The 14,235-nt window shown below is 37.9% G+C and overlaps 5 protein-coding genes across 5 annotated transcripts; all 5 read left to right on the forward strand.

Annotated features, from left to right (window-relative positions):
- Positions 1-464: 464 nt before the first annotated feature.
- TM35_000034060 (uncharacterized protein) lies at positions 465-1,826 on the forward strand (the record flags this gene model as incomplete). Its single annotated transcript, XM_029022173.1, has 1 exon — positions 465-1,826. The coding sequence occupies one exon, from the start codon at positions 465-467 to the stop codon at positions 1,824-1,826; it is 1,362 nt and encodes a 453-aa protein (XP_028886719.1).
- Positions 1,827-2,285: 459 nt separating this feature from the next.
- On the forward strand, positions 2,286-3,107 carry TM35_000034070 (putative serine/threonine protein kinase; the record flags this gene model as incomplete). Its single annotated transcript, XM_029022174.1, has 1 exon — positions 2,286-3,107. One exon carries the CDS (start codon positions 2,286-2,288, stop codon positions 3,105-3,107), a length of 822 nt encoding a protein of 273 aa, XP_028886720.1.
- Positions 3,108-4,029: 922 nt separating this feature from the next.
- On the forward strand, positions 4,030-4,818 carry TM35_000034080 (putative serine/threonine protein kinase; the record flags this gene model as incomplete). The annotated part of the gene is made up of 1 exon (XM_029022175.1): positions 4,030-4,818. The coding sequence occupies one exon, from the start codon at positions 4,030-4,032 to the stop codon at positions 4,816-4,818; it is 789 nt and encodes a 262-aa protein (XP_028886721.1).
- Positions 4,819-5,731: 913 nt separating this feature from the next.
- On the forward strand, positions 5,732-8,590 carry TM35_000034090 (uncharacterized protein; the record flags this gene model as incomplete). Its single annotated transcript, XM_029022176.1, has 1 exon — positions 5,732-8,590. The coding sequence occupies one exon, from the start codon at positions 5,732-5,734 to the stop codon at positions 8,588-8,590; it is 2,859 nt and encodes a 952-aa protein (XP_028886722.1).
- A 2,097-nt stretch (positions 8,591-10,687) lies between these two features.
- TM35_000034100 (serine/threonine-protein phosphatase 4 regulatory subunit 1) lies at positions 10,688-12,484 on the forward strand (the record flags this gene model as incomplete). The annotated part of the gene is made up of 1 exon (XM_029022177.1): positions 10,688-12,484. One exon carries the CDS (start codon positions 10,688-10,690, stop codon positions 12,482-12,484), a length of 1,797 nt encoding a protein of 598 aa, XP_028886723.1.
- Between the last annotated feature and the right edge of the window lie 1,751 nt (positions 12,485-14,235).

Below are 14,235 nucleotides of genomic sequence, written 5' to 3' on the forward strand. Positions count from 1 at the left end.
TGATAATTTTTTTTTCTTACTTTTGGAACGACAGCTTGCTTTCTTTCTTTTTTTTTTTTATCCAGCCGTAAGTGGCGTATGGACAAAAAAAAAAAAAAAAAAAAAAACACAACAATACGAATGTACTTTTCTGTAGATGACGTGTTCATGTTATTTTCTTTCCATTTGATTTGTTTTTTTTTTCCCTGATTAAGGTGTTGCGCTCACTATCCTAGTGGTGGTTTAGGCGAGGGAGGCCAGAAGAAAGTATCCAAGAGGAATAGTCTCAGTGAGGGTGTGTTATCGTTCCCTCTCATTTCCCCACACCCTACTCTTGCGTACACTTCCTCTCATCACCGTTCCTGATGAGTTTCGGACCTCCGCGGAAGCCAAGAACAACATCAATCACAAGAGGAATAAGAAAAGGAACAACACCAACACCAACACCAACAAGAAAAGATAGAGGAGTTAGAGGGATGGAGGGAATGGTCCGCACACCATCACGTGAGGCGGTGCAGCGGCAATTAGGGCGTTACGTTCGGGATATTCACCGTCGACAGCCGCCACTCGCCCCACACGGAGAGCGTAATTTTACGGGAAATAAAAGACGTTCCACTGGGAATAGTAACACTGTATTGTCATCATCATTATCATCATCATACACTAGGGTCAATAAAGGACATATCAGTACAATGGGACAGCAAGGTGTTAGGAGAAATATGAGAGAGGAGTATGTAACGGATTCCTTTCCCACTGCTGCTTTTACGAAAGAAACACCAAAACATGGTGATACTACGCAAGTACAGGGTGACGATGCTGACGAGGAGCGTGTTAGTAACCCATACATACAATCCGTATTGAGAGGTACAGAGCAACGATGGGTGCCACCATCCCTTTCAGAATCTCCTTTTGATTATAAAAGTCGCAGTCAAAGTCTACAAGAATACGCTGGAAAACACGCATCATATCTTACTCGTCAGGATTTGTTGCGTGAATGGAAGAAAAAAATGATGCGAAGTCCTGATTCCGATGAGAAACGAATGTTATGGTACCTTGGTGCTGCCGATGATGATAAAGAAAAAGATCAAGAATCATATACTGAGAAAAAATCTTCTCTTCCTTTAGGTGACATAAATAAAAAAGACCAGGCAAATACATTATCAGGACAAACTGGTTTAGGATCAACATTTGTAGATCCTATTATATCACCTATGAAATCAGATGGCAATGTTGAAACATTACATAATGAAAGGTCTTCCTTGAAACCAAAGGAGTTCAAACATAGATTTCACGATTCAAAAAAGTTAAATGTAGAAAAAAAAGATTTTATTTCACGAGATGATGACCACTTTGAAGATGCTCGAGCTTACCTTTATGCATCTTCAACTGTATCAAAGTCACTGTTAAATAATGCAGAAAGTAAAAGATTATTTAAAGGGGATACCTCAGTATCTTCCTATAATAGGCCTACCTCATCCTTTTATGTTTCTCATCCCTCTGGGGTACAGTATTCAGAGGTAAAAGTAGAATATTGCGGTGGTACTGTAGCAACTGCACCTGATAACAGAGAATTGCATTCCCAATGTAAAGAAACTCCTAGAAGCTCAACTGTTTTTACCTCTTTTATTAATAATAATATTGACAACAATGTTGCAAATTACCTTATATCAAAAGAGGCAGAATTGGAGGATGCATTTGGAACTGTCTGGTTGGTGGAGGCGCATCAAGCGAAACGTATGATTGATACTAACGCTAATAATGCGACGTCGATCACAACAGCGACCATGGATTCTCCGCAAGGAAAAGTTTTTTCTCAGCTAATAAAAAACTTTCAAAATCGTATATGAGAGGGAAGAAAGCAGGAGGAAAACCATTCTCTGCGTCCTCTTTAACTACTACGAATACGAACTATTTATTTTTTTTTTCTTTTTTTCAGACACTGAAGAAAGAGAAGTAGTTTTTCCTATTACGGCATTAAATCGCAGATTTGTGCGAGTGACTTTATGGTTTTTTGTTTTTGTTTTTCTTCTAGATGAAAGCATCAGCCTTCGATGCTTCTCAACTATATATATATAATCCCATTCCATTTATCACTGATAAATACAACATGATATAATTTTTTTTACTCTTATTTTACTTGCTTTTACTCAGTGATTAAGTGAAACCCAGTTAGGATATCAAGTCAAGGTAAAAAAAAAAAGAAAAAAGTTTTTCATAGTTATCTTACGGCAAATACTTACCAAAAGAAGTAAAAAAATAAGAAATATTGTTTTTGAAGGAATACCACCACTAACTATTCTTTAAATATGGTATCAACAGCTCGTCTAGGAGATTATGTGCTCGGTAAAAAAATTGGATCAGGTAACTTCTCCACAGTAAGACAAGCGACGGATGAAAAAGGACGCAAATGGGCGATTAAGATAATTGACAAAACCCGTCTTAAAAAAGAAAATATGGAAGATCAAATGAGACGTGAGGTCGCTATCATGCGCTCACTAAGACATGATAATGTGATTGAACTCCATGATGTATTAGAGTCCAAAAATCACTATTACCTTGTACTAGAGTTTGTCCCTGGAGGTGAACTCTTCGATAAAATTGTTGCGGCCAAACGTTTTGATGAATCTACAGCTAGACAGTATTTCCATCAACTTATTGCTGGAATTCACTATTGCCACAGTAAGGGATTTGCCCATCGTGATTTAAAACCTGAGAATTTATTGTTGGATTCTAATGGTACATTGAAGATATCTGATTTTGGACTGAGTAATCGACAGCAAGATTATCTTCTGCAGACGGTGTGTGGGACCCCTAATTATGTGGCACCGGAAGTTCTAATGGAACGAGGTTACAACGGTCTCTCTGCGGATATTTGGAGTTGTGGTGTGGTACTATACGTAATGCTTGCGGGACGACTTCCATTTGAAGATCGTAATATGAATGCCTTACTTGGGAAGATTGAGCGTGGTGAATATCATAAGATTAGGCACGTTTCAGAAGCAGCAAGCAACTTGATTGATCGTATGTTAACAGTGGACCCTAAAAAACGCATTGCCGTAGAAGGTATTATTGCCCATCCGTGGTTTGCTGTGGGGTGGGACCCTAAACGTTTGGGTGACATTGCGTAATGGATTGCAGGATTTTAACGAATGCTTATATTATATTATTGTGATCTTGAGTAATGGGAGATAAAATATTTGCTAATTGATATATATTGGGGGAGATTTCTTATGATTCTTACATAAAGAGGTTTCATATGAGATGTGGAAACCAAATTTCCCTTTGGTTTTCGTTGATGATCTTCCCTGTAAGTATTAGCTGAATGAATCTCAAGGAGGGCAGTATGGAGGGGAATGCACTGGAGAAATATTCTTCTAGAGACATATTGCTTTATAAAGAATGTGACATGAAACTGAATAGATGACGAATGATTGTCTATTTCATATATTTATGTGCTTTAAGTTTCACAGGAACATTTTTTGTGTTTCTTCATTGTTCTTATTCACCCTTCTTTTGTTTGCTGATTACATCGGAGATTCTCCTACCCCTCTTTCTTTTTTTTTTTTTTTTTTTTTTTTTTTTTTTTTTTTTTTTTTGCTTTTATGCATGTAATGTGCCTATCTCTGAGACCCTCCCTTCTTTTTTTTTTAGGTGTTTTAACATTGTTCTTTCGCTGCTCCCTTCTGACTTTTTTTTTGTGATCAGTTAATCGTAACATTCTTGTGAATCTTTCAATAGCAAAAGGCATATTATTGTGAATGAGGAATGCTACCTTATGGAATTTGAAAAGAGTTGCTTGAATATGTTTACCCTGTTTTTCTTCTTTTTTTTAATTCTTTTTTCTCTGTGACCTGTTTATGATTAAATTTACTTTTTATTAATATGTACGTCGTCTTACCTTGCTCCCAGAAAAACACAGGGAAGCTTTAGTTGGTGAGACCTAAAGAAGGTGAAAAGAAAAACAAATCTTTCAAGTGCCACAAAAAGGAATAATAAAGCACAAAACAAGGAACCACGTAAGAAGGTATAAAGAAGGAGGGGAAAAAGAAAATGAATGTAGGAGATTATGTGCTCGGTAAAAAAATTGGATCAGGTAACTTCTCCACAGTAAGACAAGCGACGGATGAAAATGGGCGCGAATGGGCGATTAAGATAATTGACAAAACCCGTCTTAAAAAAGAAAATATGGAAGATCAAATGTTGCGTGAGGTCGCTATCATGCGCTCACTAAGACATGATAATGTGATTGAACTCCATGATGTATTAGAGTCCAAAAATCACTATTACCTTGTGCTAGAGTTTGTCCCTGGAGGTGAACTCTTCGATAAAATTGTTGCGGCCAAACGTTTTGATGAACCTACTGCTAGGTACTACTTTCATCAACTTATTGCTGGAATTAACTATTGCCACAGTATGGGGTTTGCCCATCGTGATTTAAAACCTGAGAATTTATTGTTGGATTCTAATGGTACATTGAAGATATCTGATTTTGGACTGAGTAATCGACAGCAAGATTATCTTCTGCAGACGGTGTGCGGGACCCCAAATTATGTGGCACCGGAAGTTCTAATGGAGCGAGGTTATGATGGCCCATCTGCGGATATTTGGAGTTGTGGTGTGGTACTATACGTAATGCTTGCGGGACGACTTCCATTTGAAGATCCTAACTTGAATGCCTTACTTGGGAAGATTGAGCGTGGTGAATATCATAAGATTAGGCACATTTCAGAAGCAGCGAGCAACTTGATTGATCGTATGTTAATAGTGGATCCCCAAAATCGCATCACCATTGAAGGTATTTTTGCCCATCCGTGGTTTGCTGCAGGGTGGGATAATTAGGCTCTTTAATGAGAACTGGTGGTATGATTTGAGTGTTGGATGTTTTTTTTTTCTTTGTTTTTATTTTTTTATGTGTATATGTTTGTTTCTATTAATGTCTAAATATCATGTGTTATTTTCAGTGTTGTATTTGTGTGAATATTATGGTTTAGGAGTTTACAAGCATTAAAAAAATTTTTTTTTTGTTTCTTCTCTGAGTCGTAATATAGAGAAGTGCATCTGTCATTGTCGTTGTGTTTTATTTTAATCAATTACTACCTTTCCTATTGTGGGTGAAGTACTGACTTCTTCCTTGATTTACACTCACCTTCTACATCGTGCTGACGTTGTGTATCTCAATAAAAAGTAAAAGAGATAATGGATACCACTGTTTTCTCTCTCTCTCTCTCTCTATATATATATATATATATATATATATTTTAAAAAGGGGAGTTGTGTGACAGTTGTGTAGAATTTTTTTTTTTTTTTCCTTCTGTTACCCTCTCAGTATAGAGCTAACATTCTATGAAGCATGAGTATCCAGCTGTAAAGGATAAGTTGCAGCATCTCATTTTTTTCCCCTCAGAAGACCTTATCCATTGTGTTAAATGATTCATTTCAAGGAATTCTGATATTTGGTACATTTTATTATATATCTATGTATATAGTGACGTTTGTGTGTCCTTTATTCCTATTCCTCTTTCTTTGTTTCTTCGTTTTCTTTTCCATTTTTTTTTTTTTTTCTTCTGCCTTTGTAATGAGTTTCTTGTTTTGTGTAGATTATATAGGATAGTTTTCCATTTTTGTTTTTGTGTTTATTTTTGTAGTGTTTTCCTTTTTTTTTTGTTTTTGTAAAAAAGGAAAAAAAAAAATTTTGTTTATTATTTATTTGCTTTTCTGCTTTAAATAACGATTCTTGCACGTGTGAAATTAAATGACGTCTTATCTGGCTACGGCGGCGGAGTGGACGGATCCTTCACTCAACGCACAGTCATCCCCCACGCTGTTGGTTGCGCTTGCATGGAGTTCCTCACAGATCATGAACCGTATTTACACACTTGAGCGGGAGTCGTATCAGCAACAGAGAGAACAGCAGGAGCGGGAAAAAGAAAGGGGAGAGCGGGGGGTGATGGTTAAAGCGCGAAGTGGCTATCCTTCACTGAAGGTACTGTTTCAATTACCTTTAACGACAAAGGTGGATATTGGGGTGGAAGAGGTATACCCAGCAAAACAAGATCCATTATGTTGTCCGGATGTGATTAACAAGATGGCAAACTCTCAAATGCTTGGCACAGAGACATATACGGCTATTAATGAAGTGGTAAACCTTGCAAATCAATGCCTGTTAGAAGCCCGTACCCTCTTGCACAGTACATCAACTTTAGGAGGTGATTGTATCTCAGCAGTGAATCTAGCTAGTGATGACCCGGATGGGGGTGCTCAGAACTCTTCTTCTAGTGGTATAGATACAAGCAGAACTACTATAAGTATGCATTGTTGTGAGTTTCATGCTTCTTCAGGAAATATAGAGTGTTTTAGACGTCATGCAGGTGTTGTTTATAGCAGTGAAGATGGTACAGGTATTCATAGTGGTGATGCTCGTCAACGTATTGGTCTCCACAGCAGAAGAAGTAATGTTGGGAAACTTCAATATGCACAGACGATTCTTCGTTATATTACTGGAACTGCCTTTTCATGTCCTTGTAAACCATTAGCAAAGGCTCTTCAGTTTGTTATTGCACGGCAATTAGAACAATCCCCACGATTTTTTGAATCCTGTGGCAGTATCCTAAAATGTTTCTCACCTGTTGATGATACTATTACCTTAGTTACATCTACAGTTACAAAAAGAACAAGGATAGGAGAAAAAAATGTAGAAAAAGAAGCAAAAGATGATAATGATAATAATAATAATAATAATAATAATAATAATAATAATGATAATGATGGAGAAGAAGAGGGAGTGGAAGATACAAATAAGAAAGAAAAGAATATAGTAGAAACTTATCTTTACGTTGTAAATGGAGTTCCTGTGACCTCTACCTTGACAGAAGCTCTGTCATCTCATAATTTATCTACCCCAACAGTAGAGACAAAGTGGTATATATATCCCTCACAAGCATCTGCATTACCAAGTCTTGTACGTTTACTCTCTGGAGAACCATGTGAGGAGTTACATGTATTAGAGGAACTTGAATACGCAGAAGAACCACCAGCATCACCTGTACCAATTATGCCACTTAGTCGTCGACGCGGTGGTGGTCTTTCACGTAATCGAATGTCCCGTAGTAGTAGTACTGTAGAAAAGGAACAATCAGGAGTAGATGAAAGTACAGGAGATGATGCAGGAGAACAACCTTCATTATGGGATGCTCTTTGTAATAATACGTTAATCATCTCTCGCTCAGTTTCTGCTGTTCGACTAGATATGCTATATCACATTTTTATGGATATGGGGGAAATTCCACATTATTATAATATTCTTTCCCTTTGTCCAGAACTCCTTCAGGCTCATCATAAAGCGTTTCATTATATATTTTTTGAAGAAGGTCCACTACCTATTTGTGAACGTTTAATGGTAGCTATTATGGTAGCCAGTCGCCAAAAATGTGAATACCTTTTTTGTCGTTTTGCAGCTTTACTTGTGCGTTTTGCAGAAAAATTGCATTCCACGGATACTGCAGCCGATTCTTGGTTATTACAAGGTCCACCACCAAAGTTACAGGCACTTCAACGATTTATAGCTATAGCAACACATATTCCTTGGCAAATGACGGTGGATGAAATTCGTGCTACTGAAAACGCTGGGTGGAGTATACCTGGACTTATTCAGGTTTCATGTATTGTGGCAGAAACACTCTCACTCTGTAGTTTTGTTATGGGATTATTTGTTCCAAATGAGATGTGGACATGCATAACACTTCCTGACTCAATAGTAAAATCTCTCTCCTCTTGCCCTAGAATGGGTGGTGAACACACCCACCAAAGTGGGATAGACTTTACACGATATACAGGCGTGGATGATATAGTAACAGAAAACCGTATTAAAGGTTCTTCTGGTAATGCTTTTGTATTGTGGAGTGGTACCTTTAGCTGGCAAGAACATGGTGATACATTTATGGAACAATACTATCCAGGGGCGGCAGCACTTATTAATACGGAACTAGATGCTTTTTCTGTCGTACTTCGTCAGTTAAATCATTCTGATTGTGTTGGATTTACGACTCCTGAGTATTCACCATTGTATGCCTTTGGACTTCTTAGATTATATGTCCAAAATATAATTGGTTTTATGGCTGATGATTACCCATACTCTAGTATCAACAAAGTACTTCGTCGTCCTGCTAAGTTGATTGCCCAAAGCTGTACAATGCGCCCTGAAACTATGTCATCTTCTCAAATACGTCTTTGGGTTCAAGTAGGTGCGGAATCTGTTGGAACTTCTGGTGATGTAAAGTCGCCACGACAGACCACAGGAGAGAGTGTAGAAAAACAACAACAACAACAACAACAACCACCACAACAACAACATCAGGTTGACCAAGGCATAAAAGAGCAGAAGCAACAATTGATTGAATCACTCACTTCTCATCGAGCTCCATTTAAATTAACCATTCCCGGTGGTTTTTCTAAGCGACGTGAAGAACCCCAAGAGGATGTTGTAGAAACAGCATTACATCTTCATGAAGAACGGTTGATATTTCTTCTTGTACTATCTACAATGGAAGCACGTAAAGAAGGATTATTGGCTCTTCTTCTTCATCCGATGTGGGTGTTGCTAAACAACATGTAAGTGATTATACATATCTTGTGAATAGAGCTAGTTGTAATTATTAAAACTATTTATTTATTCATTTCTTTCTTTTTTTTTTTTGTGGAGGCTCAGTTCCTGCATTTTGTAGATAAAGGAGATGGATTTATATATATATTATTTCCATATTTTTTTTTTTTTATCTCTTTATCTTGGTGTTTTTCTTCTTGTATGATGCTGTTCACAAGTTCTCTTACTGTGTTTGTTTTTGGTATGATATGTGTGAATCTTGGTGTTTAATTTTTGGTCCTCTCAAGGTAGTGTTTGATTATGATGAATGTGTTTTTTTTTTTTTTTTGGAGAATTAATCAATGTGCGTGTTCAGCAAATTTATCACCACGCAATTGTTCTTTTTTTGTTAACTTTTATTTTTAAGTCTTTTTGTTTTCTTCTTCTTGTGATTTCTTTTGGCGAGGTGTGTTTTGCATGTTTTGCCACATTACAAGTTTTTTTTTTTATTTTATTTCTCTTCATTTATAGTGGGGGATGCTAACTCTTTATCTTTAGTTTCTCTCTCTCTCTCTCTCTCTCTCTCTGTATATATATATATATATATGTATGTGTCTGTGTGTGTTGGGATTTATCCCCTCCCCTTGTTCTCTGTGTCACCTGACGTGTGTCCATTAACGCAATATTATGACGGCAGAATTATTACTATTATTTATTATCATTGTTGTTATTGTTATTAGTATTAATGTTGTTATTGTTGTGATGATGATGATTATTATTGTTATTAGTGGTCCCAAAGAGATTGGGATGAACTAGGTAAGCCAAGGTGTAATAAAAAAAAAAATGTTTTTCTTTCCTTTCTACATCCTTGTATATGCCCTTGCTTTCTTTTCTTTTTCTTTCTTTGGTCTGTGGTGGAGAAGCTAGGGAAGAAAGCGTCTACAAGTATTTGAAGCGCGATTCGCCACTAGTTAAAAAAGGGAAACGAAAAAAGAAACGTAAGTAAATTGAGAAGGGAATTCTAAAAAAGAAAAACAAGAAGAAAGAAAAGTAGTGCGTGTACGTTTCTGCGTGCGTGCTTGAGTCTGTGTGTTTGTGTGCCTGTGTGAACATTGATTGAGGAAAAGGCATAACGCGCAGTTAAAGCAATAGGACACTCCCCTCACTTACTTACTCACCTGATCGCCCAGAGAAGCATCGAAAGAAAGAGAAGGGAGAGAAGGTAAACGGAAAAAAAAAAGAAAAAACCCATACAACTACCAGGCGGAAGTGAGAAAAGGTAAACGGACTGCAGTTAACATCATAGGGGGAAAGTTGACACGTGGGGAACAACAAACAAAAAAGAAAGAAGTAGTATTAAAAACAGAGGAATAACAACAACAACAATAACAACAACAAAAAAAGAAGCGAGACAGTTGCGTGCAGACCTCATTGAGAACTGTATTTGCATCTTCTTTCGTTCTTTCTTATTATTATTGTTATTATTGTTTAATCCTCTTTTTTTTTTTGGGCCTTATTCTTTAATACCAACCTTTTTTTTTCGGTTTCTCTCGTTTTGTGTGAGTGTTCCGCTTTCCTTTAACCTCCATCCCTGTCGCTATTGTGAATAGGGTAACAACAGGTCCTGTTTTGGGTTGAGTGCGAATACATAAACGGTCCAACAGAAGAAACTGAAAAGAAAGTGTAAAGAGTGAAAAGAGTAAAGAAGAAGAAATAAAGGAAAAGAAAAAAAGTAGGGTGGTGATTCGTGACTGTTGAAAGATCAGGATAAACCATCGTTAAAGCAAGAGTTCTCTTTTTTTTTTTTTTTATTTTGTTCCTCCACGACCATCTGTCGTCACGTCTATTGTTTTTATTTGTGGTCTCTTACCTGTTTAAAAACCGTTGAACAATCGATCGAGTCTTTTTAATACGACTATAAAGAATACGTGGAAAAAAAAAAGAGGACAGAAGAGGAATATAACAAAAAAAAAAAAAAAGGAGGCAAAAGAAAGAAAAAAGAAAAAAAAAACGAGTGGCACCATTACTATAACCAGGAAAACAAAAGAGAGAGATAAATAAACTATAAAAGAAGAAAAAAAAGAAAAGAACTCCTTCATTTTTTTTTTTCTATTTGCTATCATGGACGACATGGGTACAAAGGATCCTGGAGAGGACTTCATCTTCAATGAATACGCCATCGATGACACACTTGATCCTCTTAATCGTCTGCTAAACTACCACACTTCTGGATTTTCGCTGCAGCGTGAGTTTTTACTTCGTGAAGTCGTTGAAACGGTGAAGTTCGCTGGATTTGAACAAAGCGCTAATTTGATTGTTCCAATATTAAGCGGGTTTACTTCCGATTGTGAGCCTTTGGTACGACGAATGTTGGTGCAACAACTTCCAGAGGTGGCTCAATATTTTGTTGAAGAAGGCGGTGATGCTGGTTACGAGTTTTTACTGAGCAAATTTCTTCCCATTGGGTTTGAGCTTCTAGTAGACAAGAACGTTGAGGTTGCCTCCTCTGCCTTGGTGTCCTTGAAGAAACTTGCAGAACTTGTAAAACCAGAACATGTTCAGGGGCATTTACTAAGTGTTGTTGTAATGTTAGCCCATGATGAGCGAGCAGAGGATTATCGAGTGGTAGCCGCTCAACTTTTTAATAATTTGGCATCTATATTTGGTAAAAACTGTTGTGTAAACAATGTCCTACCAGAATTAGAATTGTTGGCAAATGATAGCAACTTCTCTGTCCGTAAGGCTGTTGGAGCAAATTTGGGGGATATATGTGCCGTGGTTCAACAGGATACAGCAGAAAATGCTGTACTCCCTATTTATCTTAATTTATGTAATGATGAGATTTGGGGCGTTCGTAAAGAGTGTGCTGAGAATATTGAAAAAGTTTCACTTGGTATTGGTCCTGAAGCACGAGTGAATAAACTTGTGCCAGTTTATCTTCCTCTACTGGAAGATACTTCACGCTGGGTACGTAATAGTGCTTATGAATTTTTAGGAAAGTTTTTCCACACCCTGCGTAATTGTGATCTCAGTCCTGAGTTATTAAAATTATATACAGATATGGCATTTCAGTCTGAGAGTGGAAATGTGGATTACAGTGAGCCATGTGCGTTTTCATTTCCTGCTGTTGTAGAAGTGGTAGGAAAAGAACGATGGAATGAGGCTGGAGATGCATATGCCACGTTACTTAAGGATGTTAAGTGGAAAGTGCGTAAATCCCTTGCACACTCTCTACATGAGTTTGCCCTCATATTAGGCCAGGAAATTGCCGAGGCACACCTTGTGACCGCCTTTGAATTACTATTGCGTGACTTGGACGAGGTTCGATTGGGTGTTGTTCTCCACGCGGATGTCTTCCTTGGCGTTCTCAGTCAGGCGAAGCGTGAGCGGCTGGTCCCACTCCTCTGCCACGTCCCTTTAGAAAGCGAGAACTGGCGGCTGCGCAATGTCGTCGCGCAGCGCATTGGCGAAGTGGGCGTCCTGCTCGACCCCGCGACCAGCACGGCGCTCGGCACCGTCATCACGCTGGTGGTGCGGCTGCTGGACGACAGCGTGATGGAAGTCCGCCGCTCGACGTACCGCTCCGCCGCGCTGCTGCTCCGCCATCTTGCCGCCGCCGGCCGCGAGAACACATGCGGCGGATACGCCCAGACGTTAGTGCAGGTGGCGGAGCGGCACAACTTCCGCGGCCGGCTGATGTTCGCGTATCTGGCGGAGGAAGTCGCCCGCCTCGGCGCCACCGATCTCGTCACGCGGTACTTCATTGATGGACTCAAGCGACTGGCGCGGGATCCTGTGGGAAATGTGCGTCTCGCCGTTCGTACAGTACTCGACCGCACTTTTCTCAAAGATCCCGCATGGGCTCAGCAACCGCAGGTGCTGCAAATACAGGAAGCACTCAATGAGGCAGACGCCGCCAACCCCTAGGCGTATATATATATATATATATATATTTATTTATTATACGTACAGTTTGTGTATATATGTCTCTTTCACTCAGATGAGGGAGAGAGAGAGAGAGAGAGAGGGAGAGAGTAGAGTAATGTGGTAAATTGGGCCCATGCATGTGCACAGGGAAGTATATTAATCCATTTGGGAGTGTGTGTATGTGGATGTGGAGCTTTGAGGAAGAGGAGAAAAGCAAAGAAAAAAAAGGCATACAGTTAAAAGATGTAGTAGATGTGAAGAAGAGAAGGTAAAATGAAGAAGAAAAAAGAACGAAGTAGATATGGGGAGATGGTCTAGTCACTTGTGGTAAAAAATGACCAAATATGAGGCGAGTACTGCGTTTTTTCCCCCTTTTCTCCATAGTGTGTAGGTGTGTGATTTGCAGGATAAAGGGAAAGGGTGTCTCTCATGTTGGAGATTACGTAGAATGGAGTGAAATGAAGAGTGTGTGTTTATGATGGACTCCACCACTGAGTTAGGACAATTCGTTTTTTTTTTTTCTTTCTTTTTTTTCTTGCCTTCATATTCAGCAAAAAGGAAACAAAAAATAAAATCATCCATAAAAGGGAGAAAAAGAGAATGAGAGAGGAGTAAGGTTTTAAATACTCTCTAACTTCCTTGTTCCTCATACTCTTAGTCTTATTTTCTCTCCTTATTTGTTTATATATATATATATATATATATATATATTTATATATATATTTATATTATTTATCTTTCCCTTTCTCTCTCTCTCTCTCCTTTCCCTGTTTGTGTGTCTTTGACTCTATTTGGTGTGTGCCTACTGTTATTCCTATTGCATTGATTACTGCTAAAGTATGGCACTATTTTATATGGGCAAGAGACGGTAACAGACGAGAGGCTGAGATGTAAACAAAGGTCCGTAGTAACTGTAACACCAGCAGGAATAATAAGAACTCCCCACCCGTATTCTCCCCTTTCCTCCTCACCCTCAAAGAAAGGAAAGAAAAAAAAAAAAAAAGAATTCTGGAATTGTCTCGGCTGACGAAATGAATGAATGACGGAAGGGAATTGAGAGAAAAAGGAATAAAAGGGATAAAACAGAAGAAGAGAAAGAGAGGGAAAAGAATCTAGATATGATAACCTATTATTGCAACATTTTTTTTTTTTTACTTTTCGGATATACGTAGACTCTGCCTTGCTTTTTATTTACATGGAATTATTCTCCTCCGACGATTATCAACATCTGTATGATTGATATTCCGTCTTGGCAAGATGTTTTACGAAGAAATAGTAATACAGGAAAAAAAAAAAGAAATATTTTTTCTTTTTTTTTTGTTCTGATGTCGATAGGAAGATAAGTAGCAGGAGAAGAAATAAAAAAGAAGAACCAAAGTAATAGAAAGTCAAACAAATGAGTAAAAAAAAAAAAAAAAAAAAAACAAAGGAAGAGAGGACGAAGTAGATCAGAATGATTTTTTTATCTCTTCCCCCTAAATTTTTTACTGTTTGGTTTTTCTCATTTTTTTCACCTCTTTTTGTTTTTCTTTTTTCTTTGCTGTAATTTTTCTGCTACTCATATGGAGTATCTGTGCAGTGTTTATCATATCTGATTCTTTTTTTTTTACTATTATTATTTATTCCCGGAATATGTTCTTTTGTTTGCTGTTTTTGTTTTGTTGTTGTTTCGTTCCTTTTGTTGCATTGAAGTTTGTATTTGTGGAGAGATAATGAAAGAAAATATCAATACAGAAAATAAAACCATGTAA

This window comes from Trypanosoma theileri (genome assembly GCF_002087225.1).
Source record: "Trypanosoma theileri isolate Edinburgh chromosome Unknown TM35_Tth_3_V1, whole genome shotgun sequence".
NCBI lineage: Eukaryota > Euglenozoa > Kinetoplastea > Trypanosomatida > Trypanosomatidae > Trypanosoma > Trypanosoma theileri.